Genomic DNA, 27,063 nt, shown 5'->3' on the forward strand with positions numbered 1-27,063 from the left:
TAAAGACCATTCAGATAAGTAAATGGCACTTGATAGAAAATCAGCTTCTGCTAAGAGAGATATACAAAGACCCTTCCCTTTTTTCAAACAGAAAAGGGAGATCTTTGAAAGACGTAGTCGTAAGAGCAAAGCTTTGAAGGTCACATTCTTCCTATCTTGACCAATAGGAGCTGTGTTTGGCCTGTCATCATTATTTTTACCATTATGTCCTAAGAACAAGGACGTGACAAGAATGACAGCTATTTACTTTATTAAAGGAAATGCCTCAAAAAATATAATCCCGTTTCGACAATGTCGGTTTTAAATTTATTTGGTGTCTGAATGGGTAACTTACGCGTACTATAAGCTACTGCTTACGGGTCTCAATTTCCGTACTGTATAAGCCCATCTTATAAGAATTGCGAAGACAAAGCTCTCCAAAGTAAAGCACAAAAATGAAAGGTAAAAATGGTTTCCCCTTAGTTACAGCAAAACAATTAAACGGCGGCACGCTAAAATCTAAAGGCAAATATCTGCTCCGAACAAGATATGAGCAACCTTTGCTCTCTCGATAAGTCTATTATAAGGTTGAACTGGTCTAGTTGGCTCCTTTGAAGTACGACGTTTGCTGTTATAGACTGCTAACGATGAACGACTCCCACATTGAATTCAGTTCATTGCAATTCCTTAAAGAATTAAAACGATATCATTTTGTACGAAGTAGAAGCTTTCCAAGAAGCCGCATTTGCGACTTCGGCTAAAACGTTTGCAGAAATGGATGAAACGAAAAAAAAATAATAATAGTAACTATGTTTGCACTCCGAATGTTGTCTTGAACTTTGCCGGCGACAAATTTGCTAAAAAAAAAGCGTTAATAACAAAAAATTTTTTATTGAAGTTGCTTGTTTGGTATGCATAATATATGTATTGGGAAAATATTGGTTAACAAAGGGAAACACTCGCCAGAAATTGAATATAGGTTTATTAGTACGCGTTACCTGAGCGGAAGAAGCATTCTTAATATTACTTTTACCAATGTCGCCGAATGCAAGACAAAATAACACTGATGGACTAGAATGGCATAATGGTTAACACTGCTAACAGTAGTAGAATATTAAAGGAAGGGCTTTAGCCAAATTATAATGAAGTTCAATTTTGACATAAAGAAACCGACAGGAAAAGTTCCGTCGGATACAAATTTATTTCCTTTTAACATTTCCTTCGGAAAAATCATAAAGGTTTATCAAGTGCGAGTGCATTTTCTTTTCTTTTTTTTGGGTGGGAAGCTGAGCATTTCAAGGAAAAATTACCAATTGTCTTAATTTATGGAGCTGATGTTAATGTTTAAGAGCAAACAACACTTGAAAACAAAATATCAAGATAAAAACACTGCAGGCCAAAATTTGTAATATTTTTTTTCCAGTGAATAGAGCTCATAAAGCGATTAAACCTTAGCCATTTTTGGCTGACATCCTTTCTCCCATTAGCTTATTTTAGTTTGAAGAAACACTATATAAACGGAATTGGGCTGCAGAGAAGCCTCTAATAAAAGCTGACAGTAGTTAATTACGTTTGGTGTTAAATGTTTGACTAAAAGTGATCTGAAGATTGAATTTTAAAAAAATTATTACCCTAATAAACTGACATTAGCTCAGCTGTCTTTCAACTAAAACAAAATCGCCATTTTAAATGCAAGGACGAAATAACAGGCGCGTTCACGGAAAATTCACGCGAAATTTCCAACGATAAAATTCCTCTAATTTAATAAGGTACTTGGAAGACCAAAAGTTGTTGTTTCAAAGGCAAGTTCATGTTAGTAGAGCAGGATTACTATTTGAACAAAAATGAATGTTTTTCGTTTATTACCAGATTAATAACTGTGTGAGAATAACTCTATTAACGCCGACTCAGTACAAAGCAAACAGAATACAGGATGCTGGCAGGAATGTTCATCAAAGTGACAAAAAACAAGAGAAAGCTTAAACTGGAGCTGTCAAATCGTTTTATGAATAATTTATCCGAAGCTACCTAAAGCAAATTGTTTGTTCTGAATAAACTAGACGTTAGATTCAATCTGTACCATAAGATTACAAGAACGGTTTTTATCACCCTGCCAAGTTTAGGTATTCCCTTTCATCGAAAGCGCCGCAATGCATCAAGGTTGCCTTAAAGAATTCAGCTGTTAGGTCAGAATTTAAACTGTTTCATTCTTCTGCGTCTATGGCCATATTCACAAAATTTAAAACTGCAGTATTAATTTGTATTTTTTTATATTCACTTTTGTGTTTCAGCACCTTGGAGAAGATGAAGACAGTCAAACTGCTAGTATTGAGTACCCTGGCGATGTTTCCATGTGGTTTAAATGGTACTTATTCTTTCAAAGTTCCGCTTTGATTTTCTTTTCCTTTAGCAAAGCGTATAGAAACTTTTTCGTTTAAATTTGCATCGTTACAAGAAAAAGTACTGCATTTGTTGACACAGGTTGGTTTTCGAAACATTATGCTGTTTTGTTCGAGGTGGCCATTTCTCAGCATACATTCAGCTTGCACGGTATATTAATAGATTTAAATGCGTTTTGATAATACTTGGACAAGCTGGCTTTGGTCATGGTAACAATCTTTCCGCTGGAAAAAAAAAGGCAATTGGAATAAACTAAAAAAGCTGCTTATTATTGTTATGTTAATATAGCAAAGACCTTTAACCCAAACTGTTTATCAAGATAGCCGTGTATCTGAATTAAAACGCGGCAACCATTAAAAAAAATCCTTTTCAATGGTCGATAATTTCTTTTTCCTTTGATCGCTTTTGGATTTATTCAGCCGGTTTCGAATTGTGACCCATCATTGGCACGTACTTGTCAAAGCATTGTTTGTCTAACTCCTGTTAGCGAATAAACGGATATCAAGTTATATAAACGAAGCCAGTGCTCAAACGATTGTAAAACAATTACAAATGTAAGGCTCGCTAATGATGAATATCACCAAACCCAAATTGTTCTGTCAAACATGAAGTCATAGGAAGAAAGGAAAAAAACTTTCGAACATCAGATGAGTAGAAATTTATATTCATGGTACCGCTTAGCATTAGGAAAATTCTCGAATTACCATCGCTAGCAAATAAAGAACAAAAAAAAAAAACGAATCAAAAAAATTTCCATGCGTACACGTACTTGTAGTAAGTTTGTTTTAGATATTTTGTTAGGTTGTTTGTTATTTTTGTCGTTGTTTCTGTTTTTGTTTTTTTCCTTTGTGGTTTGACAATGAGATGTTTATCGCAATCTCCAGAAAAACTGGACTTTAACACTGAATCATCACAAAAGTTGCTATAATTTTTTTGCTGTTTTCATTTTCGTTTTGCAATATCCCTCTCTACCCAGTTCATCTACATCTACATATACATTTATTAAGTTGATAAAATTTTGTAAGACATCACATCAACTGTAATAAAAGCTAAAATAAAATATACATATATGTACACATATATGCACATATTTATAAGTTAAATAAAAGTAAATATGTCAAATTACAAAAAAAATAGATGATAATTCAAAATTATAATTTACTATAATTTACTTTACTTATTTCACGTGCTTTCCTAAATTTAACTTAAAATCAGATAATGACTTGCAATTTACTAAGTCAGCGGACAGTGAGTTCCACTTGGTTATTGATCTAGGAAAAAAGGAAAACTTAAAGACGTCCTTAGAAACTTTTGGCATTCTGTACTTCAAAGCATTTTTATTGGTAGTAAAGGCCGACTGAAAGTTCATGGTTAACTCAGGCTTAGCTTAATCGGGCTGAACAACTAGCCCCCTATTAATCTTTTTAATTTTAATTCAGTATATAGTGAGCCAGTGGATAGCATTGAAAGCGCTCTCTACTGCCAACTCAGACTCTGGATAGTATTTACTATCATTATCTTGGATTTCGTACTGATCAGAAATAAATTGAGTAATCCACCTTACGGGAAAAAATAGCGGTTGTACATTTTATCACCATTCCCTTGCAAATCTAACACAGCCAATAGGAAAACGGAAAGTCATATTTTTTTGTGTGAAGTTCGTCCCTGTACTAACAACATATCGTTTACTAGATTTGAAGTTTTTAGAACTTTTCTATCCATTGTTATGAGCGGTTTTTTTTTTTTTTTAAGATTTTCTTACGCTACGAATTAAGATGGATTGGGGCCGGCTATCCACTGGCTTAGTACATTTGAAAACAATGTTTGACGTTAGTGTCAGTGATAAAAGGGTAGACATTTACCTCTACTTCGGTGAATAAAAAAACGCTGTTAAAATATCTTAATTTCCTTAGCATTGCCATCTCGATAATGTTTAATTTGAGTAATCGTACAGCGACTTTTGCTTCCACAGGCGTTTTCAGTAGTGTACCATACAAGGCGTATACAGATGGCAAAAAACACAGCTCGGCAACCTTGGCGTGTCAACGCCATGGCTTTCAACGTTTAGCAAGGGTTAAAAAGACTGATCAACTCAACCAGGCCAAATCTGTTGTTAATTCTTCTTTACGGATGAAGTATTGGACAGACCTTCGCCTGAAGTAAGTGTTCGAGAAGGGTGTCTGTTCCTCGCCCCTCTCCACAACTTTCGGGTCTCTCGGTAGTTTTCGGGGTCTCCCCAGGCTTCGTTTGGTAATACAACAAAAATAGCGCAGGACTGTGAAGTTAGTCTAGCGTTGCTGTTCTTTTTTATTATTTATTTATTTATTTATTTATTTCATTTTTTGTCAGCGCAACTGCAAATAAAAAGCTTATTCCCAAATGGCTTCCATTTTAGTGTTTTGTTGTTTGCATGCAAATTAGCTCCTCTTGCCTCGTCCAAGGTCAAATCAGTTCGTTTGATTTTGAAGCTTAAGAACAAGGTTAAAAGAGCTTATTTGAATACGGACAAAAAAGTATAAAATAGTAGCCACTTTGGAATAAGGTCTATTAAGTTTTTCTTCCTAACCTAAAAAGTACTTTTACTTTCGCAGAGATGGCCTCAATTATGTCTGGAGTGATGGCTCCCCTCCCAGAACCGACCCAGAATTTTTCCAAATATTGAAACAAATTCAGGCTGTCATAGGTCGCGTCACCTACTGCTTTCTACTAACAAATAGCCAAAAACTGGAATTTGCAAACTGCACAGACAATCATGGCTACATTTGTGAAAACTTTCAAGGTAAACTATAACGATTTAGTATGCATGTTCAGATTGCATTGGAATATGCTTACCGTATAGCTGATCCACAGGATAATCCATTATAAACGAGTAAATATGTTGATATCTGGCGCTATATAAATTATTTTTCCACTAGTGTATGGGTTCAAGTGGTTTTAGAAACTTTAGTTGGCATAAAACGTTCCACCACCAGTTCACTTTAAACTTAACCATATCTAGGCGGTTTTTTTTTTTTTTGTTTTGTTGTTGTTGTTGTTGTTGTTTTTTTTTTTTCTCCTGGGGCTGGTGGGGGGGGGGGGGAGGGGGGGGGGCGGGCGTGGAAGACCCGCCCTTCATAACTTCTCAAGTATCAACAGTTATGACAGAGGGACTTGGAGGATACATAATACGTCCAAAGATGACCCCTTTGAGGTTCGCAACACGAAGCGATGACCATTTAGGCCATGATAGCCAAATGGCGGCCATCTTGGATTTCTGGATTTTTCCAAAACTTCAGGAAAGCGCTGAAAAGTAATCAAAACCAAAAAAGAAATACTAATTTGAAATAAAAACATAAACGCCACTAGAACAAACCAATTTGTCTTCATTTAAAAACGGATTCTCTATTTTCTTAAAAAAACTGCCTATCAAAAATGGGTTGTCATGATAACATCAAAGTCAATCAACACTAACCGACCACACCAATTTTTGCCAGGTTAATTTCTGAAAAAGTTCTGACGTTTCAGAGCGTTTTCTCAAATATTGAAAAAAAGGTTATTAAGGTTTAAACTCGCCTCGGGCATAATACCTCCCCCGCCCAGCTCTAGATAGGGTTAACGACTTACTACAACTGAGCTATGAAGTTTTTGTCACTTGTATATTGATGCATTTGAAATGCCAATTTTCACCCAGCTTATGTCTCTCGCGACCATTCTCTACCCATTCCGTTGGTCATCTTCTCTTTGTAGGTGTACCAACAACTTTGACAACTCAAGTACAGCCTACAAGAACAGTATCAATATCAAACGTGACAGTTGTAGCCTCAGGTACAATGGATAAACAAGTTACAACAACGACAACAATAGTCACTAACAAAGCAACGATCGTACCTACCAAGACCTTGAGTACTGCTTCACAATCTTCCAGTATCCCGCCAACAGCACGTATGACTCCAGAGAAGCTGGTAATTCTTTGCTCCGTAGTACATGCTCTATGATATAACGGAACTAAAACGTTTTGAGTAAATCTGTTACTTTCGAACTCTCAACAAAATTTAAGGGGGCGAACCCAAATTACAGATCTAGAGTTGTTGCTAGGTATCTTTCACAAAAAAAGTGTTTTTTATTTATTTATTTATTTATTTTTTTGGTCGTATCCGTAGGGTGGCACTAGTAATGAATGTCTGAGGATGAATTCCTGAAAATGTTGCCCTCTATCAATCAATATTTGTAATAATTGCTAAATATCTGCTTTTGCTTTTAATAAACTAATTAATTATTCCTTTCTATTGTAATCATCATTATATTTAGTTAAACTAGATGTGCCCTTCTTCTCTCTTCTTATTTAGTGTAACTGTTAAGCTTAACCTATTTATAAACTGGGGTGAATCAATTAATTAAGATCCTTTATTTAAACACTATAAGAATAAAAGCATTACATGCTTGAGGGGTCATGTGTAACTATTACCTAATTTACCTACCAAAAGAAATGCAAAAAATACATCTAATGGATAATCAGTTTTAAAAAGGTAAAAGTATGACAGTGCAAAATGTACTTTTGAACGTTTTACGCACTAGTAAATATGTATTCCCTAAATGTGGGATCAGATTGCACCTTTCTGTGAGATTGCTTAAAACTACAAGAGTCTTTAAAATAATCTGAGACAACATTCCATAACACAGCGCCTCTATAACGAATAGAATGTTTCATAAAATAGGTGGAAAATCGTGGAACAACGGTCTTTTTATAACCTCTCAAGTCAACGGACTGTTGCGCCATACAGCTAAATCTGAGATCGTTGAGGGTATATTATCGCCAACTATGTTGTAAAATAGTTTAACGAGACTTAGTTTACAAGCCTAAAAAATTCCCGATCATTGCGCGTAAGTGGCAAGTGCCAATTCTAATCATGCATTACAAAGAAAAATCCGTGTAAAAAGAAAGGAGGAAAGAAAGAGAGAAAGAACATGCAGAGAGAGTAAATGGGCCGGGGGAATTCCAATCTTTTTCTTATAAATCGGGGATAATAACGATTCAACTTTCTTTATTACTTGTCGTAATTAGCTAGTATTGTTTACACTAAGAATAGAAATATTATAGAAAAGTCATAGAAATATACTTGCCTTTGATGTTATCACTTCTGTAAGAGTGTGAATTCTAAGAAATGGATACGCTTTGGTTTGCGCCAGGAAAATCGTGAACGTCACTATGGGCGATTCCTTTTATTAAAAAGTTTGGATTTTAAGGTTGTGTGTCTGTCATGGTCACGTACAATGTCAAGTTGTGGAAGAGACCCGAAAATCTTGCACAAATCCTTCAACTGATTAAGCAAAGCCAACCAGCTTTTCTTTGTGAATTCAGGTGGGTGAGAACCTTCCATTGCAACAATATTCCGGTTAAGAAGATTTGAAAGCACCCGTCGTTGATAAGGGCAAGGAGGGGTGGCTGGCTGTCTGCTGGAGAGCCATGAATTTTTGTATAGGTTCTCAGTTCAACTGCTAAGCTAAGACAATGAGTGTATCGCGTGTGGCTTCACTAATTTTATCCAAATTAGGCAGAGGGTTAATTTCTAAAGGCGTAATTAAGATCGTGATAATAATCATGACGACCATGATGATAATGATGATGGCAATTATGAAAGTGATGATGATAATGATGATGATGACGATGATGATGGCAACTACAACGATAGTGATTTTCCTTTTTTTTCTCTGAAAAGATTCAAGAGTATTTCACTAAGATGAAAGAGCTGAATGTGGTCAAAGAGGATTCTTTACAGGTACATTCGATAAATGTTTTGTTTTCATTATCTAGTTCCACAAGTTAAAGCATGAAATAATCTTATACATTGGAATTCAGTAATTCTTGGTGACGTGTTATATTTATTACTATAATGATCACACGGCGGTTAGTCTCACTCATGGTCTCACCACAGTTATTAACTATAAATAACATCTATCCACGTGCCAGTAGGCGCATAAGGCCGAGATAACATGCAAACTTGATAATCTCACTTAATTTTTGGAAATCGAAGTTTTCGAAAAATAATCGAAACGTTCGTGTGACCTTCGAGCAATATAATGGAAATAGTATGACTTCTACTTCGAGTTCGGTTCACTAATACGCTTTCGATATACCAGCAATAATATTTAATGGCTTGGATATATTAAACGTCCTCTCTCAACTTGCTGTTTCTAGTTGGGAAGCTTCATCATTTAAAAAGAACTTTATAACTCTCCCCCCTTTATTTTATGTTTCATTGAAAGATACAAATATAAAAACTGATATCATTATTGTCAATTATAGATTGCTATAAACGCGACATCCACACTGCTGTCGAGTTTTCGCAAGAACTGGTTTCCTAAAACAGCAGTAAACTTGTTATCAGTGGTTCAACAGCTTGAACGTTTTGCTGTCAAGTACACAATGGTTCATCTGAACACGAGCTCAAATTCTACACGCACTACCATTAAGACATCCTTTGGTAAGCAATTACATGTTAGCCTTTAAAGGGAACCTGCACTCTTGAGGAAAAGGGGTTTTAAATTATTGAAAATGCTGTTCAGTTTCAAAACACGATTTTAAAGGTACCGTGCATCGCTTTTTTGCATTTCATGGCGTTATATGGTTGCCCTATTATTTCCCACAAAAGAACTTCCGGTTTCTGTCAATAGCGAGAACCTACGTATAACGTAAAAAAGGAGTATGTAGTCACACGTGGAAATATTTGGCGTAAAGAATATGACATTCTTAAATTTGAACTTCGTTCTTTAAGTACGCAGTTTCTTAATTTTTCAGGCTTTCTTTCCGTAGCTGCTATTAAGCAGTTACGTAACTTAAAAGTTGCGTAAGTAACTGCGAAATCTTTCATCCGCTGTTCAAACGTATGAATTTTATGTATTTCACTTTCAAAAGAAGTTATAACCCAATCAATACTGTCTTAGTGTATGTTGCAAGCCTTTCCCTGCTTCTTGGTAGTGTAGTTTTTTTTTTTTTTTCTTAACAATTTTTATTGCCTTACATGACACGTTATTTACAATACTGAACACTACTAACATTACTTACAATACTCACAATACTAACCACAATAACCATATCTACATTATTAACAATACTTACTTTACTTACAAAACGAAAAGTAGTTACAGTGTCCACACTACTTATAGAAATAATGCTGTCTTCCAGTGAACACTTACTGCTTTGTCCCAAGGACAATTAAATTCGAATATTTTCACCTTGATTTATATGCAAAAACTATTATAATATGTCTCGTTTTGAAAGGATCCTTTCGTTTCATTTTAATAAAGTTAAAATCTTACCAAAACATGCATTAGTTTAAAACTAAGATTCGAGACATGGTGAGCTAACGCGAGTGCAAACTTGACATTTCAAATTAACTCACAAAACATAACAGGGTTATTACTGTGGAATGGTGTCGAAAATGTGTTTTTTTTTAATTTGCAACACGCATACAAGAAAGCCGCTTACAATACAGTATGTCCACTACTCACTACTTATTTGAATGATACTTATACTACTTACACTTCACACTTGGTAGTGTAGTTTCCTTCGTTTTGAGTTGCGCGTCTTTCACCAAACTAATTGTCGTTTATTTCATTGGCTAGTTATTACGGTGCAGAAACTAAACGCTGGTCACATAAGTGACGTCATTTTCCCTTCCGATGACAATGGAAAAGACTGGAAAGAAAAGATAGTTTTGCCGGCAGAACTCTTTGAAAAAGGAGGTATGAAATACGTGACAACATTTCTCGATTAGATATTGGTCTATAGATCACGTATGAAAAATACAGTAGGTTACACGAAAACGGTTTTGCCCATTGTACTACGTTCAGAAAGGCTCGCGGCCATAATATAAAGCTTTTCGCCTAGTAAAATGTTTATTTTAAGGCATTTTACATTTTCCATTGGAAAATATTTACATCGCGCAGTATACATTTAGCACCTTACTCCTCATCTATCCTTTATCGTTTCTTTATCCCCCGTCTCCTGCACAGCTCGTCCCAATGGTTTTGCTTTGGGAACTCGATGTGTCATATGAGCTGCCATAAAAGGACAGCGAAAGCAATTTTCCACTTAGCAGTAAAGTTATTTTATTCAAAGTATCCTTCTTCTCTTGAACAGATACTGTAATGGTTGGCATATTATACACCTTCTCGCACGAGTTACTGCCAGACGAAAGCCATGCGTTACTTGATGGGTATGTATTCAACTACAGCGAACTTAAACAAGCCTTGCTTGTTCGTTTTTGCAAGCTTTTCGTCTTATTGATATTTTTTTGTTTTGTTCTATTTTAGGAAGAAATTGAAGAATACAAAACTCGGAACTCGAATCATCGCCTGTTCTGTTGTCCCCAGACCCCTCAGGGTGCTGCAAAGAAACGTTACTGTTTTATTTACGTTAGAAGAGGTAAGTTCTCATTTTCAAGTTCCGCTTCCCTTGTTCCTTAAAAAAATCAGTTTTTCTTGGAACCTAATTAAGCATACGCGTTAACGGAAATCAATAAGTCCGGGGTGGTGGATCTACGTCGTACATAATGCAATGCACATTAATTTACAGTTGACGTTACGGGGTAAACACCCTTTCTAAACTTTTTTTAAAGGCGTACAAAACAAGCCATATATTTTTGGATTAATCTGCTAAATTATAAAAACGAAAAACTCGGTTGTTTTCCTTTCACATCCTGTTGACTCAATTCATCCTTACAATGGAATATTTTAATACGTTTTTAGAACCGTTTTGGGAAGAATGAATGAATGAATGAATGAATGAATGAATGAATGAATGAATGAACGAATGAATGAATGAATGAATGAATGAATGAATGAATGAATGAATGAATGAATGAATGAATGAACGAATGAATGAATGAACGAATGAGTGAGTGAGTGAGTGAGTGAGTGAATGAGTGAGTGAGTGAGTGAGTGAATGAATGAATGAATGAATGAACGAATGAATGAATGAATGAATGAATGAATGAATGAATGAATGAATGAATGAATGAATGAATGAATGACTGTATGAATGAATGAATGAATGAATGAATGAATGAATGAATGAATGAATGAATGAATGAATGAATGAATGAATGAATGAATGAATGAATGAATGAATGAATGAATGATAATCTTGATTGAGGATGCCAACTAGTGATTTACAGAAGGGTCCTCTAAGAATACAGCCATAAACAAAATAATGATTTACATAAAAAATTTAAGAAAAAAAATAGAAGAATTAAGAATCTAACCGGTAAAGAAAGAAAAGTATTCTGAAGAATATAGCTTGTGTTTACCTGCACAACTTTGCTTTCATACATAAAATATGACTGTGCGTCACAAGGGCTTCTGCTCACTAGTTTATCTCATTCACCATTCATATTTTTTCGTTTTGTTTTTGGGAAGAATGAATGAATGAATGAATGAATGAATGAATGAATGAATGAATGAATGAATGAATGAATGAATGAATGAATGAATGAACGAATGAATGAATGAACGAATGAGTGAGTGAGTGAGTGAGTGAGTGAGTGAGTGAGTGAATGAGTGAGTGAGTGAGTGAGTGAACGAACGAACGAACGAACGAATGAATGAATGAATGAATGAATGAATGAATGAATGAATGAATGAATGAATGAATGAATGAATGAATGAATGAATGAATGAATGAATGAATGAATGAATGAATGATAATCTTGATTGAGGATGCCAACTAGTGATTTACAAGAAGGGTCCTCTAAGAATACAGCCATAAACAAAATAATGATTTACATAAAAAATTTAAGAAAAAAATAGAAGAATTAAGAATCTAACCGGTAAAGAAAGAAAAGTATTCTGAAGAATATAGCTTGTGTTTACCTGCACAACTTTGCTTTCATACATAAAATATGACTGTGCGTCATAAGGACTTCTGCTCACTAGTTTATCTCATTCACCATTCATATTTTTTCGTTTTGTTTTGTTTTGTTTTGTTTTGTTTTGTTTTGTTTTGTTTTGTTTTGTTTTGTTTCATACTAAAGCCAGCAAAAGAGGAGGACACACCGTATTGCGTCTTCTGGGATTTTCAGGAGAGGTATCAGTCAACATTTCATGTTACAATATACTTACCATAGGATCGATAATGTAGCTTTCAGCAATTTTATTAGGCCTTTTTAAACTTATCTCGAAATTTGGCATGTCCAACTGATTTAGGGTCGTTCAAGTTTTATAAGGAAATCAGGAGAAAATTTGCACTTCACTTCCCATACTTTCCATCTTCACCTTCCACACTGTAATTAAAAATGTATATTATATATTTTAGCCCCCGTGTAAAATACAGTGTTACTTCGAGATCTCATTTTGTTTCCTCGATTAGGACCAAAATAGATAAATCTCTGGAATGCACTTAAATGCACTCTTTTTGGCCACATTGTGACCAAAATGACCTTAGAAGGGATCGAATCAGCTCCTAGGTCACGAGCGATAATTTGACACTATGAAGTTGAAACAGGTCTTTTGGATTAAAAGTGAATTTTTCGTGTGTCCGGTTATACTATAGAACCTCTATTTCGCTAGCTACACGCCATGATATTTTAAATTTGTTTTATCAAGTACTGGTCTACTCCAGTAGTTATTTTATAGACGGCCCCTCGATATGGGCAAAGGCCTATCTCAACCCTATTGGCCATACTGCCATATAGCCAGTTAGGCCCTAATATTAGCTAAAAACAATAACAAATTTGCCGTAAAGACCTTGTGCAAGTCTTCCTATTGGCCATTCCGCCTGGAGGGGTCCATTTAACGAGCAGCGACTAATAATATAACATGACTTCAATTTATTGAATGTTTTGCTGCAATGTTTCTGCAGAAGCCGATTCAACGGTTCCTGGTCAACTAGGGGATGCTCTTTGGTCAACAAAACTAATACTAAAGTTGTGTGCACCTGTAATCATTTGACGAACTTTGCTATTCTGATGCAAACAGGAGAAATCAAGGTGATTATAACTAATTTTACGCAAAGTTTAGAATTTTTTGGCTGTTGTCAGCTGGTATTTGTCGGTATTAACTTCCATTAGTCTTCAACTATTGGTGTTGAATTTGCGACCATTTTAATTTTCCCGAACTGCATATTTTCGTTTGTTGGCTTCCACAAAAACCCTCCCAAGCTGCCATGAAATCTCTCATGCATGTATAGCATAGCATAGCATAGCATAGCATAGCATAGCAAAGTATAGTATAGTATAGTATAGTATAGTATAGTATAGTATAGTATAGTATAGTATAGTATAGTATAGTATAGTATAGTATAGTATAGTATAGTATAGTATAGTATAGTATAGTATAGTATAGTATAGTATAGTATAGTATAGTACAGTACAGTACAGTACAGTACAGTACAGTACAGTACAGTACAGTACAGTACAGTACAGTTACAGTACAGTACAGTACGGTACCGTACGTTACGGTACGGTACGGTACGGTACGGTATAGTATAGTATAGTATAGTATAGTATAGTATAGTATAGTATAGTATAGTATAGTATAGTATAGTATAGTATAGTATAGTATAGTATAGTATAGTATAGTATAGTATAGTATAGTATAGTATAGTATAGTATAGTATAGTTAACAATTATTTACCGAAGTGGAGGTGAATAGTGTCACTCTCACCGACACTGAGGTGAATAACTGTTTTAGTCCATGCCACACAAGCTGAATAACTAGTGGACCAGAAATTATTTTACTTCAGACAATACATGTCTACCGACAAATGGTATGAAGTTTTAAAATGTACCGCGGCACGCGGTAAGCGATTTCTTATTGTATAAAGTTCCGTCCTGCTTTCTTGCAGACAAATAAAACTTTTGGGGACAGTTGTTTAGTTCCTACGGTGTCATTTCTTCAATTTTCCTGCAAAATTCGTCTTGTTGTTGAAACTATGCTGAAAAATATTAGATGTTTCATTGCTTTCATTGTAATTTTAGTGCTCGGCAGTTTTCGTAAACAAGGAGTTGTATTTTCATTTTTCGCCTCAGAATACGTGGTTGAAAAGATTAAATAAGATACTATTTAATGCCGTCAAACTAAACTTTTTGGCCATTTATGTATTTTTTAACAGCCGCATCGCTTCTCGAGATAATTTACTTTTAAGTAACTGTGGCGAAACGGGAAGCCATGTTGTTTCTCTTCGGCTGCTTAGAGGTGAATGTACTTGGCTAATCACCTCCGAGCTAGCCAATCAGCGCGTGCGAAAAGTACTATTCACTTCTGTGGTATATACCATTTCTACGTGTTCATCCGAGCTGCGTGAAGGACTATAAATATTGGCAGATGTCAAGACAAATGAACACCTACTCCTCAGTTGTTTCAAGATCTTGATCATTGATCCGGCCGGAGTTCAAACCCACGACCCCCTTGACGACCTCCCGGTCAGTGGTCCGGTGCTCTACCAACTGAACTAACCGGGCGGCACTCCATTAGTTAATTTTGCTGTAATCACAGACCATACGGATTACTTTGGTCTGCGCTATACGATCTGCTCTATTTATCCAACTATCATTAATCTAATATTATCGCAATCCTGGGGAATCTTCCCATTGCGCTGACACGACGTTATTTTGCGATATTGTCGTCTCAAAATGTCGGTTTCTGATTGGCTCAAAAACTGTCATGTAAGCATGACAGCACGGCACTTAAATGGGTTAGGCGCACACAGATCAAAATTTTACTTCTGTGAATGAACATGCGACGTTGGATGGTGTTGTTTATTTCTTTTCATTTGAGTTTACAAGGCTTCTTACGCTGTTCAAGGACCACGTATAATATTTTTTTGTGGTGAACATGTACCATGATACAGCGGATACAACTTTTTTTCTTGAAGGTAAGCGAAAATTCGATGAAGAGAAATTTACTTAACAGACTTTCTTGAGTGTGAAAGCGGCCACGGTAAATAACAATGAGCTTAAATTCCAATAAATTATGACATTTTCAAAGCAAACGGATCTGTTTCTTTTCTGATGTCTCTTATCTCTAGAAAAAATTGCTCCAATAGCTCTGCTGCGTTCTCTTTCATGGATCAGGTCTGTCAATTTGATCTTCTTGTCGTAGCGCCGAACGGCAGACTCGGTAATTTTTACAGTATTCTTCGCCATTTGGTCTCTTTCAAATTTCAAAATCTCCACGGCATCTAAGCTAGGATAACAATACTCTGTTTCCGTTTTTTGGTACTAGTATGGTTGCTCTTTTTATTCTTGCTTCTGGTTGTGAGGTTTATTCATCACTGTTTTCATGTTGTTGTTTTTGTCTCGTGGGTAACAAATTTTCAATAAAATTTGCTAGTAAAATGTTCAAACCTACTAGCTCGTCTATTTCATCAATGGTAGGTGCTTTATGGACTCTAACTTGGACTCTAACTTGCATTTTCTTTGTTTTGACGAAAACATTAAAGCCAAAAATTCAAATAACCCGCCCCGAGAAAAATTTCACGCACGGATATTACCACGGCTACAGTTTAACTGAAGTAAGAATTTCTCTTTCAATCGGCGCACGATTTGTACTTTATCCGTTTTCTCTCTACAAAAAAAAGTCAGTATCGCGATAAAAAACTAAATTCGATTTTGAGACGGCAATACGACTTTATATTGACGGCGTTGGGAGAAAATATATTCCGTATTGGGCTCCGTCGCTTCGCGACTCCGTCCAATACGGAATATTTTTTCTCCCAACTAGCCGTCAATATAAAGTCGTATCGCCGTCTCAAAATCGAATTTAGTTTTTAATATTTTTCACTCAACAGACTCCTGCCAAACATCAGGTGGCCTTGGAAGTCATTACCTATATCGGCTGCGGTCTTTCACTTTTGGGAGAACTTCTGACTGTTATAACTTATCTGGTTTTAATGTAAGTTGTATTTTTCTGCTTTGGAATCACTCTCCTAACATTATCTAGAAAGCTTCATACGATTCAATGCCCAACAATCAGTGATTTAGTAATCAAATAATCGTTTGTCTTACGACGTAGTTACTTAAGTCAGTGTAGATCGTTACGCCGGTTACCTGACTACTTACTGGTGAAGACTAGCAGTAAGAAGGTACAATCTACAACATGTGTGAGTAACTACATTATACATCGTCAGAAACAATTATTTTATTTATTATGATATCACTGATCTCTAATTAACAATTATTTGTTTTTTATTAGAAATTATTCTACCGCCATTATGTTAATCAGAGTGTCCTTAAAGGTTAATGTGATTCATACGTTCATTTCTTTTTAAGGAACCTCAAACAAGAGCAGTACCAAATACGCCTCAACCTTGTGGTTTCCATAGCAATTGCGCAAATCATTTTCCTCGCGGGCATTGATGCTACAGCTCAACAGGTAACTTACTATGACTAGCAAAACGACTATTGGCATTACTGTAACAAAGGGATGACGAAGGAAGTTAATTACGCAAGCCCAAGCATTTAAAGTGTTTGAATTTCGATAAATTAGTAGAAGTAATCATGATCAAAAGGTGATAAAAGATTACAAGGCATGAAGATGATTGGTCATCTCAATCCACGGTTCTTTATTTGGAAGATTTGGCAGGAAAGTGAATGGTCATTCAAATGGTGTTTTTTCCTCATTCATTTTTACTTTTATTTTTATTTGTTTTTACTCATTTATCATTTATTATTGAGTCATGTTTTAATATAAATACTGTCTGAATAGCTTTTCGAACTGAATCGAACTTAATAGCACTTTATTATATGGCATTATTATATATTTAGGTTATTTTTATTACTTACATTTTAACGGTACGCAATTCAGCCCTTGGCTGCCATGTATTGTTTTCAATAAAATCTTTATCTTATCTTATTTCAAGTCAGGTAAGCCAGAGACTCATTTTGCCGACATCATTTCACTGCATTACATTGATATTCAAAACTTATTGAGATTGTTGTTGATGTCACTGTCCTTTTACAACTTGGTAGAGTTATACCAAGTTTGTACAATAAGTCGTAGATTAATGCCCCATTCACACCAAGGCTTAAACACGTTTAACCTTATAAAAGCTGCTTTCGGATTTTTGTCGACTACAGACTTGGCACAAATGAAAGCACAAGTTAAAGGCCCACGTTCACCCAAGATGTATTGCACGCCCAGGAACAGTTTTCATATATGAAACCCCCCCCCCCCCCCCTCCCATTTTATTTAAGCGGGAGTCAAGTGAGAAAGCAATAAGCGATCACGAAAATTCTTTCCCTCCAGCACGAGTCATACAGGAAACCTGCATGAACCGCTTGAGTTTGTACAGCCAATAAGATCACGTGTTTGGACAATATAGCATTTCAAAACAAAAACAAACGACCGCAATGACTCTTGGGTGAAGGTGGGCCTTTAAATTCACTTGAATCCAATGTCAAAGCTAATGTTTCAGCTTTCTGTTGCTTACTTTTATTTTGTTAAACCTGGTTTAATTAAACATGTTTTTTTGGTGTGAATGGGGCTTAAGTCGTAGAATAAGGTGTTTTCATTTTTATTCCTTTTCTTCTTACAGGTAGCCTGTATCTTTGTGGCAGTGTCAATCCACTATTTTTATCTGGCTGGTTTTGCATGGATGCTAATGGAGGGCATCTACCTTCACTTGATGGTTGTTAAAGTTTTCAACACGATTGTTAAAATGAAGCTGTTCTATGCTTTCTCCTGGGGTGAGTACTGAAACATTTACTCGGCTTTACCTTAACGTAATTTTGTCAATCATTTAATCCTTTATTGATTTTATTAACGTTTAGCGAAAATTATTCCCCATAGAGTAAGATCGTCTCCTAATTCAACATTAGATTTCTCTACTAACAACATTTTAAAACAGCTATTTTTTATCAAAAATCGTTTTCCAAAACAGCATTTTTGAATCTCTCATAAGTAGCGCCACTCGAAATAGAAGGCATGCTCACTTTTTTTATAAACATGTTCTTGCGAATTCAACAGAAATTACAACAGTTGACTTGCAAATGCTTCAAAGCTGTTTTCACAAACACATTACTGCTAAACAAACATAGGTAATTATAAAGGTCCGTATAAACGGTTCAACATTTGGTTCAACGTACGTTCAACACTAATTGTTGAAGCAAATGCAGGGGGCGTTTGAACAGGTCGGGCAACATTGTTGAAAGCGTACAAAATGTTGAAAGTTTGTTGAAAACGTGTTGAATCAAATTAAATCGGTCTAAACGTCCATTTAACATCAATACAACATTTCCTTTGCTCTCGAAAATGTTGAATGGCGGTGAAGCCGTTTGAACACTCCACTCAACATGCATCGCTCCAACATTTGTTCAAAGTCCGTTCAACTTTTGTTGGACGAATGTTGGTCAAAGGTGAAACCGTTTAAACGGGCCTTAAGAGTTAGTAAAAACTAACAAGGGATGAATGAGGAATAGAATATGAGGACTATCCATTTTTCCTCAGACTCCTTCGCGCAAGCTGTATTGTAAATCAATATCACAGCCTCTGCAGATCAAACTGTTCTTTTGTTTGTTTGTTTGTTTTTTTTTTTATATATTTTTTCTTCCTATACTGTTGTTCATACAAGTTTACATGCGTTTTCCCCCTGGTGTTGTATATTGTGTTTGTTCATTACTGTGGCTTCCCAGTAAATGGGGGAAAATATTCCATAGCAAAATGGAGCCGTTCAGGCACAAATATCAAACCCGCAGCAAAGGGCTACAAGAGACTATAATAAACACTCGTTTTTCCTAAGAGCAGCTTCTGAAAGAAAGCGACTCCCAAGGAAAATATCCCTGTCCTACTCCCTGAAAAATATTAAGGATGCTGTATTGGTTATTTATTTATCCATTTATCTATTTATTTAAATATAAACTTAAGATAGAAAATGTACCACAGTTACTCGAGTTTCACGCACTAAGCGATCATCAGTCTTATGATCGCTTAGTGCGTGAAACTCGAGTAACTGTGGTACATTTTCTATCTTAAATGTATATTTCGCTCTGCGTGTTTTTGCATCGAGCACTCCTGCGACTGAGTGAAGCAATCATTGTATTGTTTCTTTGTTTGTTTGTTTGTTTATTTATTTATTTATTTATTTATTTATTTATTTATTATCACTATAACTATTATTATTATTATTATCATCATCATCATCATCATCATCATCATCATCATCATTATTATTATTATTATTATTATTATTATTATTATTATTGTTTTTTACTATTAGATTTCAATGGGATCCATAATAAAGTGTGTGACCTAAATGGTAATATAAGTGGCTTTAGATTAACATAGCAGAAAATTGGGGCTTTGTGTGTCCTTTTTTTTAATCCGCTTTTCTTTTCCAGGATTCCCATGTCTTATGGTGCTCATATCTTTGTTGATTGCTTCCCAAACAGAGGAGGGTGTGATGAGCTACTTACAGAGCAACTTGTAAGCTTATAAGTCCCTATCATTTTAAAAGAATTTTATTAACTACAACAACAAAATAACCTCACTAAGCGGATTGTGTCAATGGAGTAACAAAAAAAGGTCCTTCCTCACCTCCCATCTCCAATCATGGTGTGTTATTGCTCTCCGTCGGACTTTCAATAATCCCATAACCTCGTTACTGTTGTTTTTAATGTGAATGTTCACTATCATGTCTCTATCATGACGCTGTCGAGTTACGTGTTCAACGCAGTCAGTCAGCCTTGCAGTTATTTCAGTTGCTGATGTTTATTTTGGCTGAGGAGATCTTTTACAGATCCTGCTATACTTGCAGCATTTTCGTTCGCGGTCGTTTGCAGTTTATTCTTTATTGTATTAATAGTCATACCTAATTTATCACTACAATAATTCTGTATTCATTACGTTTGAGTCCCCCCCCCCCCCCCCCCCCACCTTTCCTTCTCCTCTGAAGCAATTATCACCTCTATGGGAGATTACCACACCCCTTTAGAAAAGTTGTTGGAGTACTCCATCAGCATAAGGGCGTTGTACATGACAATGGGTGTTTTTGAATTTTTATCTTTCTTGTTTTCACTTTCCTTTATGTACACTAATTGCAATTTTAACATGCTCTATTTTCCTAGCTGTTGGATTTCCTTTTCCAATAATTTGGTTTGGACTTTTGTAGCTCCAGTTCTCGCAGTTTGTCTGGTAAATTTTTTTGTCAGTATATAGAGTGTTCTCATTCACGTGACTACCGGCCATATTGGTTTACTGAAACAAAAGAAAGTATTTACATAAAAATAGAGTTCAATTCCCAGAGGTTTAGTTTGGGACGTCAACATGGCCGCCATTTCTTTGTTTTGGGGACACCAACATGGCCTCCGTGACGTCATATGAAAACACTCATAACATGATCCTGGTCATCTACTTACAATGAGCAAACCTAAGGGCTACCAAATAGTATTTTCTCGCACATTCCACAAATTCCCCCATTTCTTACGAACCGATTAAGGACTCTTTTCGGGCATCTCCACAACACTGGAAAATGAATAGTGATACGTGATGTCATTTTGAACTCCATTTGGAATCTAGTAAATAGGAAAGCCCATACACTCATTTCTCATCGCGGAATGTTTGATTTTGAATGCTGACGTTTAGAGCGTTAACCCTTTGTCAGAGCGAATTCGTAATTGAATTCAATCTTACGAAGGGCTAATTATAACGCTAATTATAACTGTCAGTACTCGAATCTCTTTATGGTGGCCAAATTACCTTTAGTTATATACAATGTTGACAAGCCAAACATTCGTTTCTACTCCTCACCGACCTAGCACCACAGTAATTCTTTAGAAACTAACTACTTTTCGATTTGTCATGACCGGTTGTCTCCACTAGTCATTTCAAGATTGCCTCTTATTAGAACGTTCGTTGACCGCAATCTGAGGAAATATCCGAAATGATTTCTAAATTTTATTAATGTTTGCTATCGAGGTGCCTTATGTCTTTTGCTGTCTTTTTTTTTTTTAGATAAACTCGGTTATTCTTTGCCGAGTGGTGTACGAGATGAAAAAGATGCAGACCGCAAAGGATGTGTCAAGCATAAAGTAAGCAATTTTGAGCCGAAAATTAAACTGCAAGAGTGGTCAGGGCAAAAAACTTCCACTCGTCCGCCCGTCTGAGACGAGTACTCTCGTATCTCGGACGAGTGGATTTCCAAAAGCACTTGTCCTACGGGACGAGTAGAGTTTGCCTAAAAAAAGATGTTCTTTTCTACTGAGGTCTGAGCCTGAGTTTCGCGAAGTTTGGTTTCTTTTTACGACAACTTTCCCGTTTTCCCTTCTGTTTTCCGAGAATATCTGGTTCTGTTGTTTCGATGAAGACTGGGATCCACATACCATATATGGAAATGACGACCTCGTTTGAGACAAGGTGAACGATGCGATTACCGTTGTGGCAAGTTTTGTGATTATTAAAGAAGTAGTAAAACCTGTGAAACAATATGAAGAAAGTCGAATTCGAAAATTCTAACCAACATGGAAAAAAGAATTTTCCTGGGTTAAAATTGATGCGGAGAAGAATGAAATGTTCGGCATTGTGCCGCAGGTATGCTAGTAGCCGATAAAGCGAGCCGGCTTTATGTCGGCATCAATGGATCGTCCGCCACTGATTTTCGCCGTGATTCTCTTGTGAGTCACGAAAAGAGCCATTCTCATTACTTTTGTTTTCAACGAGCTAAAAGCGAAGAAAAACCAGAGTAGGCGCCGCTACAGCGAATAAGCCGTAAAATCGACGAGGAGTCAAAGGAGTCATCTTAGATCGCAGTTTTAATGCCTCATAGATGTGCTGCATTTTCTCAAGTCGTGTATAAAGAACGTGAGTGATCCCCGATGTGTCTGTATGAAATGGTGTTGTATTGAAAAGTGCAAAGAACAACATAAATTGAAATAACTGTTAAAATAAATACTCGAGATTTAAATGGTACAAAACAGATTATACAATTTCTACGTTTTTTTACGACATTTTGTTATTCACTTTAATAATTTTTTCGGACTAGTAAATTTAACTTTCGGACAACCAGAATCTGAACGTTACTCGTCCAATGGACAAGTGGAATAAAAAAAAAGTTTTTTGCCCTGGTGGTACTGCAATTAATTTTATGAAAAAAGGATTCTTTTAAAGTGCCCATATCGGAATTTTTTTTTATTTGCTTATCTGAATCTAAACATCACCCTAAGAACTTCAGTGAAAAAATTTTTCGATTTGCATAAAACGCAAATTTTTTATGAATTTTATAAGACGTTCCAATTTGCCGCCATTTTGGCCCACCTTTTGCATTAGTCTCCTCTCGGTTTAGTAAGAGCTGTGACGTAGATTCAGGAACACGTGACTTCAGCCTTTCTCTGGATCTCACTGAAAACAAGTCGTGGTATTTCTGCACGTTTCTCGAAAATGCCGCAAAGATGTGTTGCAGCGAGATGTGGAAACATCAAAGACGAAGCGAATGGAATAAGCATGCACAGGATTCCTTTCTTTCGCACCACATGCCCGCAAAGACTGAGGAGGCGAAAGAAATGGATCGATTTTATGCTGGAGCGGAGGAAGATGTGGACGTGCGCCTGGAAAGACCTCGTCCTTGTGCTCGATGCACTTCAATGACGAGGATTTCACAAGGCTGATGAATTCAGATTTAAACTTAAAACGTGAACTGAGGTAGGATGACATCGGCGTTTGTGTTTATCCTTCAAAACATGCTAAGCGAAAGGAAGACGGAGACCAAGAGCCACCTTCGAGGAGGAGCAGGGAAAAGCAAATGGTAAGCCGCTTTCGATACTGAATCTTCACACCCGCTTGTGACATTCTAAGCGTTGTGACCTTCTGAGGTTTATAGTTTGACCTCACTGTTAACTCAGTCGCAAGTTTCATAAAATATGGCGTAATTGTTTTGGTATATATTCTCATAGATCGTGAGATCCGCGAAGTTTCGTTGAGACCAAGCTCTCAAAAAAATACTAGCACAAATGCTACCACTGATGTAAATAGATCAATGCGAGAACAGTCGCCCTCGGCGAACACAGAAAACATTGTAAACCACGATGTAGATAAGGTAGATAAACTGCAGCAAGAATTCAACGAGCTCAAACAAATGTTGTACACACATGTGTTGCAGAATTCTGCAAACAATAAAAATGTTGAAAAGTATAACAGCGTTATCTCTGAAAACCTAACCACCACAACGGGGGTTCAATATAGAAAAAGGGCACAAAAGAAATAACAAGTGCAAAGAGCGCAGAAAAAAATTGGCTGAAAAACGGATTGAGACACAAGGAGAAAAGCACGAGAAAATATGATTCATAAAGAATTTTTCAAATTAACAACTTAGCGACAGCCTGTTAGCGTTCAATATTTCTAAAGGGCTGAAATTTGTTCCGACACCGGTGACAGACGCGAATATATATTTACATCAGACGCCAATTCTTGTTAGACTTCGAACATTTCGCAAGGCGTATGGGCCTTAAAGATACAATGGATCTCGTAACCTTTATAGGAAAGACCAAGGTCTCTCAAGATGCTATATAGATATCAATGGATGCAACAAGCTTGTACACAAATATACCACAGGAGGAGGGAATTACAACAGTATGCAAAGCATACGAGGCATTCCACAGCAATAAACCTCCTATACTGTCACACTGCCTCAAAGAAATACTTAAACTTATTCTTCAGGAAAATTCATTCCAATTTGTTATAAACTGTTATCTTCAGACCCATGGAACTGCAATGGGTACAACAATGGCCGTAGCGTTTGCAAACATATGGCCGATATTGAAACAAAAGTGATAAGTCAAATCAAAACAAAACCAATAGAATGGAAACGTTTTATTGATGACATTTTCTCACTGTGGGACAGTGACAAAAAGGAAATTAACCTGTTCATTGAACAAGCTAGCAAACAACTTCCATCCTACAATTAAATTTTTGGCCGAAATTTCAGAGAACGAGACAAGCTATTATTATCACAGTTCAACGCGTGTCCTTCCTGTAGTTCCGCGAGAACAATGTCGCTAGTCAGCGCTTCCCAATTGCCTTCGAGTTCCTTGCAGGAGTAGCACTCGCTGATATTTGCTAGCAGATCACGGCTACAGTTACCACAAGTACACCTACATGGAAAATAATTCGTTCGAATGTATATGAGAACTTGGCCATAGTTTTGACAGATGATAATGAAGAGCGCGCACTCAAAATGCAAGGTGAGAACTTTACCATCCACTGACACGCACTCTATTCTCCAAGCGTTTCGTTAAATTTTCGTCGAGTCGTCCCTTCTCCTCTTGTTCCTTGCGATATCTTTTTAGCCATTCTTCGTCTGCTATCGACTCGTCCGCGTACGGTTCGAGTGTATCATCATCTTCACACGTATTACTTGTTTCGTGGACGCCATCTATCGCCTCGACTTCTACGCTTTCAAATTCGTCCTAGCTGCTTTCTTCAGCGGTTTGCTCACTTTCCGTGTCAGATAAGTTTTCTGCCATGGGATATACTGATTTGGAGCTAATTTTTTCTTTCCTACCGGTGAATCTGACAATTTCCTTTCTGCCGCGAATGTACTTTACTGAAGGTCAAGTGAGTGCATAGACTCGAGAGTTCCTGAATGTACGTCACAGACTATGTCACGTGGCCCTATTGTGAGCCCGTCGGCATTCTCATCAGCGGGGCGGGTGGACCGCAATAAAATAGGATTTTAAAGAATTGTAAAATTCATAAAAAATTCGCGTTTCATGCAAATCGAAAACTTTTTTCGCGGAAGTTCTTTGCGTGATGTAAAGATTCAGATGAGAAAATAAAGAAATTCCGTTATGGGCACTTTAAAGGATAGATTTTTTTTTACTATATCAATTCTACTTGTTTTTTGTTTTTAGGCAGGGCTTGAAGGCGTGTGTTGTGTTGTTTCCTCTCCTGGGAATGACTTGGGTGTTTGGCGTTCTGAGTGTCACCGATGCTGGTCTTGCATTTCAATACATTTTCACCATTCTGAACTCACTACAGGTGCTTTGAATGTTCTCATATATAACCTGCTTAGTGGATGTCATCATGTTAACGGTGCATCTTAATAAATAAGTTGTGGTTATTGGATTATTTCAATCAATTAATGGATTGATTAATTAATCAATTAATCAATTAATTAATTAGTTACTTTACGCAATTTTATAAATTATTCTTTGGTTATTGGGTTACTGCTTGACTGAATGGCTGTCTGATTGATTGATTGATTGATTGATTGATTGATTGATTGATTGATTAATTGATCGATTGATTGATTGGTTGATTGTTTAGTTGGCTGATTGATTGATTGATTGATTGATTGATTGATTGATTGATTGATTGATTGATTGATTGATTGATTGACTGACGGACTGACTGACTGACTGACTGACTGACTGATTGATTGATTGATTGATTGATTGATTGATTGATTGATTGACTAATTGACTGATTGATTGATTCCAAAACTGAATAATAAACGACAGCTTCCGGGTGATATCGCTGTGCGCATGCGTAAGTTACTGGTCAGGTCGTGGGTTGGTGTGCGAGTGTGTCACTTGCTTTCATCGATTGTCTTCTTGATAGTGTTAAGTCTGTCCTATAGCGTAAATGTACTACAACAACTACTTCCATTTAAAAAAAATCTAAATATTGATGAAACTTTTAGCTGTGGACACCGACAATCACAGGGGCACTGCTATACTAATTGCTTCAGCTCTTTTCTTTTATATTAAATTTGATTAGGAAGATAGTTTCCAGTGCTAGTGAACATCAGGTTGCACTTGTTTATAATTTTCAGGGATTCTTCATCTTTGTTATGCACGTCCTCCGTAGCAGCGATGTTCGAGCAGCGTATCTGCGAAAGAAACAGAAATGGCAATCAACAAAGAATGACAACTTTCCAAACTCTCGGTCAGATGTAGACCGCTCCTGTGAGCTCCCTGGGAAACATGCCATGAGTGTCATCCGAGGAACCACAGCAAGTCCTGATCCATTTCTCAGAAGGCACCAGGTTTCTCCCATTGCCTCCGACACCAGAGAAAGCTGCCTTACTCCCGTGCATTCTTAAAGCAAGGAGGATTTTTAACAATTCCTGTAAAGCAAAAACCGAAGTAATGTAATTCGGCCGGTGTTAAACGTAACACAAGTCAAACTAAAACATGCATTAAGTAGTAAGCACAAAAGAAGAAAACACGCTGATAGAAAAGCTACAATATCCCGTTCTAGAAACAGTGAGGAGACTGGTACACGTAAGGGATTATGGGATCGTTTGGGAAGACGGATGAAGATAAGTGCATATTTCGGCATTTTCTTGGGGTAGCGTAGCTCTTTTTAAATAGTTTTCACCTAAATGAGTATTTCCTATACTACCGACTTCCAAGAAATGCATTTATTCAACGGCGCAATTTCCTTCCGTCTTCCCAAACGATCCCATAATCCCTCACTAGTACCGGTCTTTCTTATGTTGGTGGAGGAAAAGCTATTTAGTATACCAGTTCACCGAACCTATTGTATACCTATTAAAAAGTTCATCCACACGCGATCCATAGCTTACCAAAGAATACACAATGGTTTTCAATAGCGGAGGGCACATCCACAGCCAAAACCTTAGGTCAGAGGTGATCTGTAATACCAAAGCATGTAACAACGGGAACATGTGTCGCACTAAGCGTTCCGGCTCATCTATTACCTTTCATCAAGGGCACAGTGTGTAAATGTACTTATTTCATAATAAAGCAGTGTATA

The 27,063-nt window shown here is 36.5% G+C and overlaps 1 protein-coding gene across 2 annotated transcripts; it reads left to right on the plus strand.

The window, feature by feature from the left end:
• Positions 1 to 1,547: 1,547 nt before the first annotated feature.
• Positions 1,548 to 26,678, plus strand: LOC146450583 (adhesion G-protein coupled receptor D1-like). 2 transcript variants are annotated; one of them, XM_085100227.1, is made up of 20 exons: positions 1,548 to 2,165; positions 2,271 to 2,344; positions 4,352 to 4,538; positions 4,971 to 5,158; positions 6,106 to 6,320; positions 8,076 to 8,135; positions 8,663 to 8,840; positions 9,982 to 10,101; positions 10,499 to 10,574; positions 10,672 to 10,783; positions 12,390 to 12,442; positions 13,217 to 13,343; positions 16,145 to 16,248; positions 16,626 to 16,728; positions 17,891 to 18,041; positions 19,692 to 19,776; positions 20,418 to 20,484; positions 21,304 to 21,380; positions 25,194 to 25,320; positions 26,117 to 26,678. In XM_085100227.1, the coding sequence occupies exons 2-20, from the start codon at positions 2,284 to 2,286 to the stop codon at positions 26,384 to 26,386; spliced, it is 2,361 nt and encodes a 786-aa protein (XP_084956353.1). In that variant the 5' UTR covers positions 1,548 to 2,165; positions 2,271 to 2,283; the 3' UTR covers positions 26,387 to 26,678. The 2 variants fall into 2 exon arrangements, with proteins under 2 accessions (XP_084956353.1, XP_084956354.1); XM_085100228.1 differs by lacking the exons at positions 1,548 to 2,165; positions 2,271 to 2,344 and having other exon boundaries at positions 3,548 to 4,544.
• The last annotated feature ends 385 nt before the right edge of the window (positions 26,679 to 27,063 follow it).

Source organism: Pavona decussata, unplaced genomic scaffold (genome assembly GCF_977016875.1).
Source record: "Pavona decussata unplaced genomic scaffold, jaPavDecu1.1 SCAFFOLD_439, whole genome shotgun sequence".
NCBI classification, from domain to species: Eukaryota; Metazoa; Cnidaria; class Anthozoa; order Scleractinia; family Agariciidae; genus Pavona; species Pavona decussata.

Bases quoted from the DNA above. Each gene is read 5' to 3' on its own strand.
- LOC146450583 (XM_085100227.1), top strand. From the start codon at position 2,284: ATGAAGACAGTCAAACTGCTAGTATTGAGTACCCTGGCGATGTTTCCA. The intron at 19,777-20,417 runs GTAAGCTTATAA...CTATTTTCCTAG, and splicing joins AGCTACTTACAGAGCAACTT to CTGTTGGATTTCCTTTTCCA. The intron at 20,485-21,303 runs GTAAATTTTTTT...TTTTTTTTTTAG, and splicing joins CAGTTCTCGCAGTTTGTCTG to ATAAACTCGGTTATTCTTTG.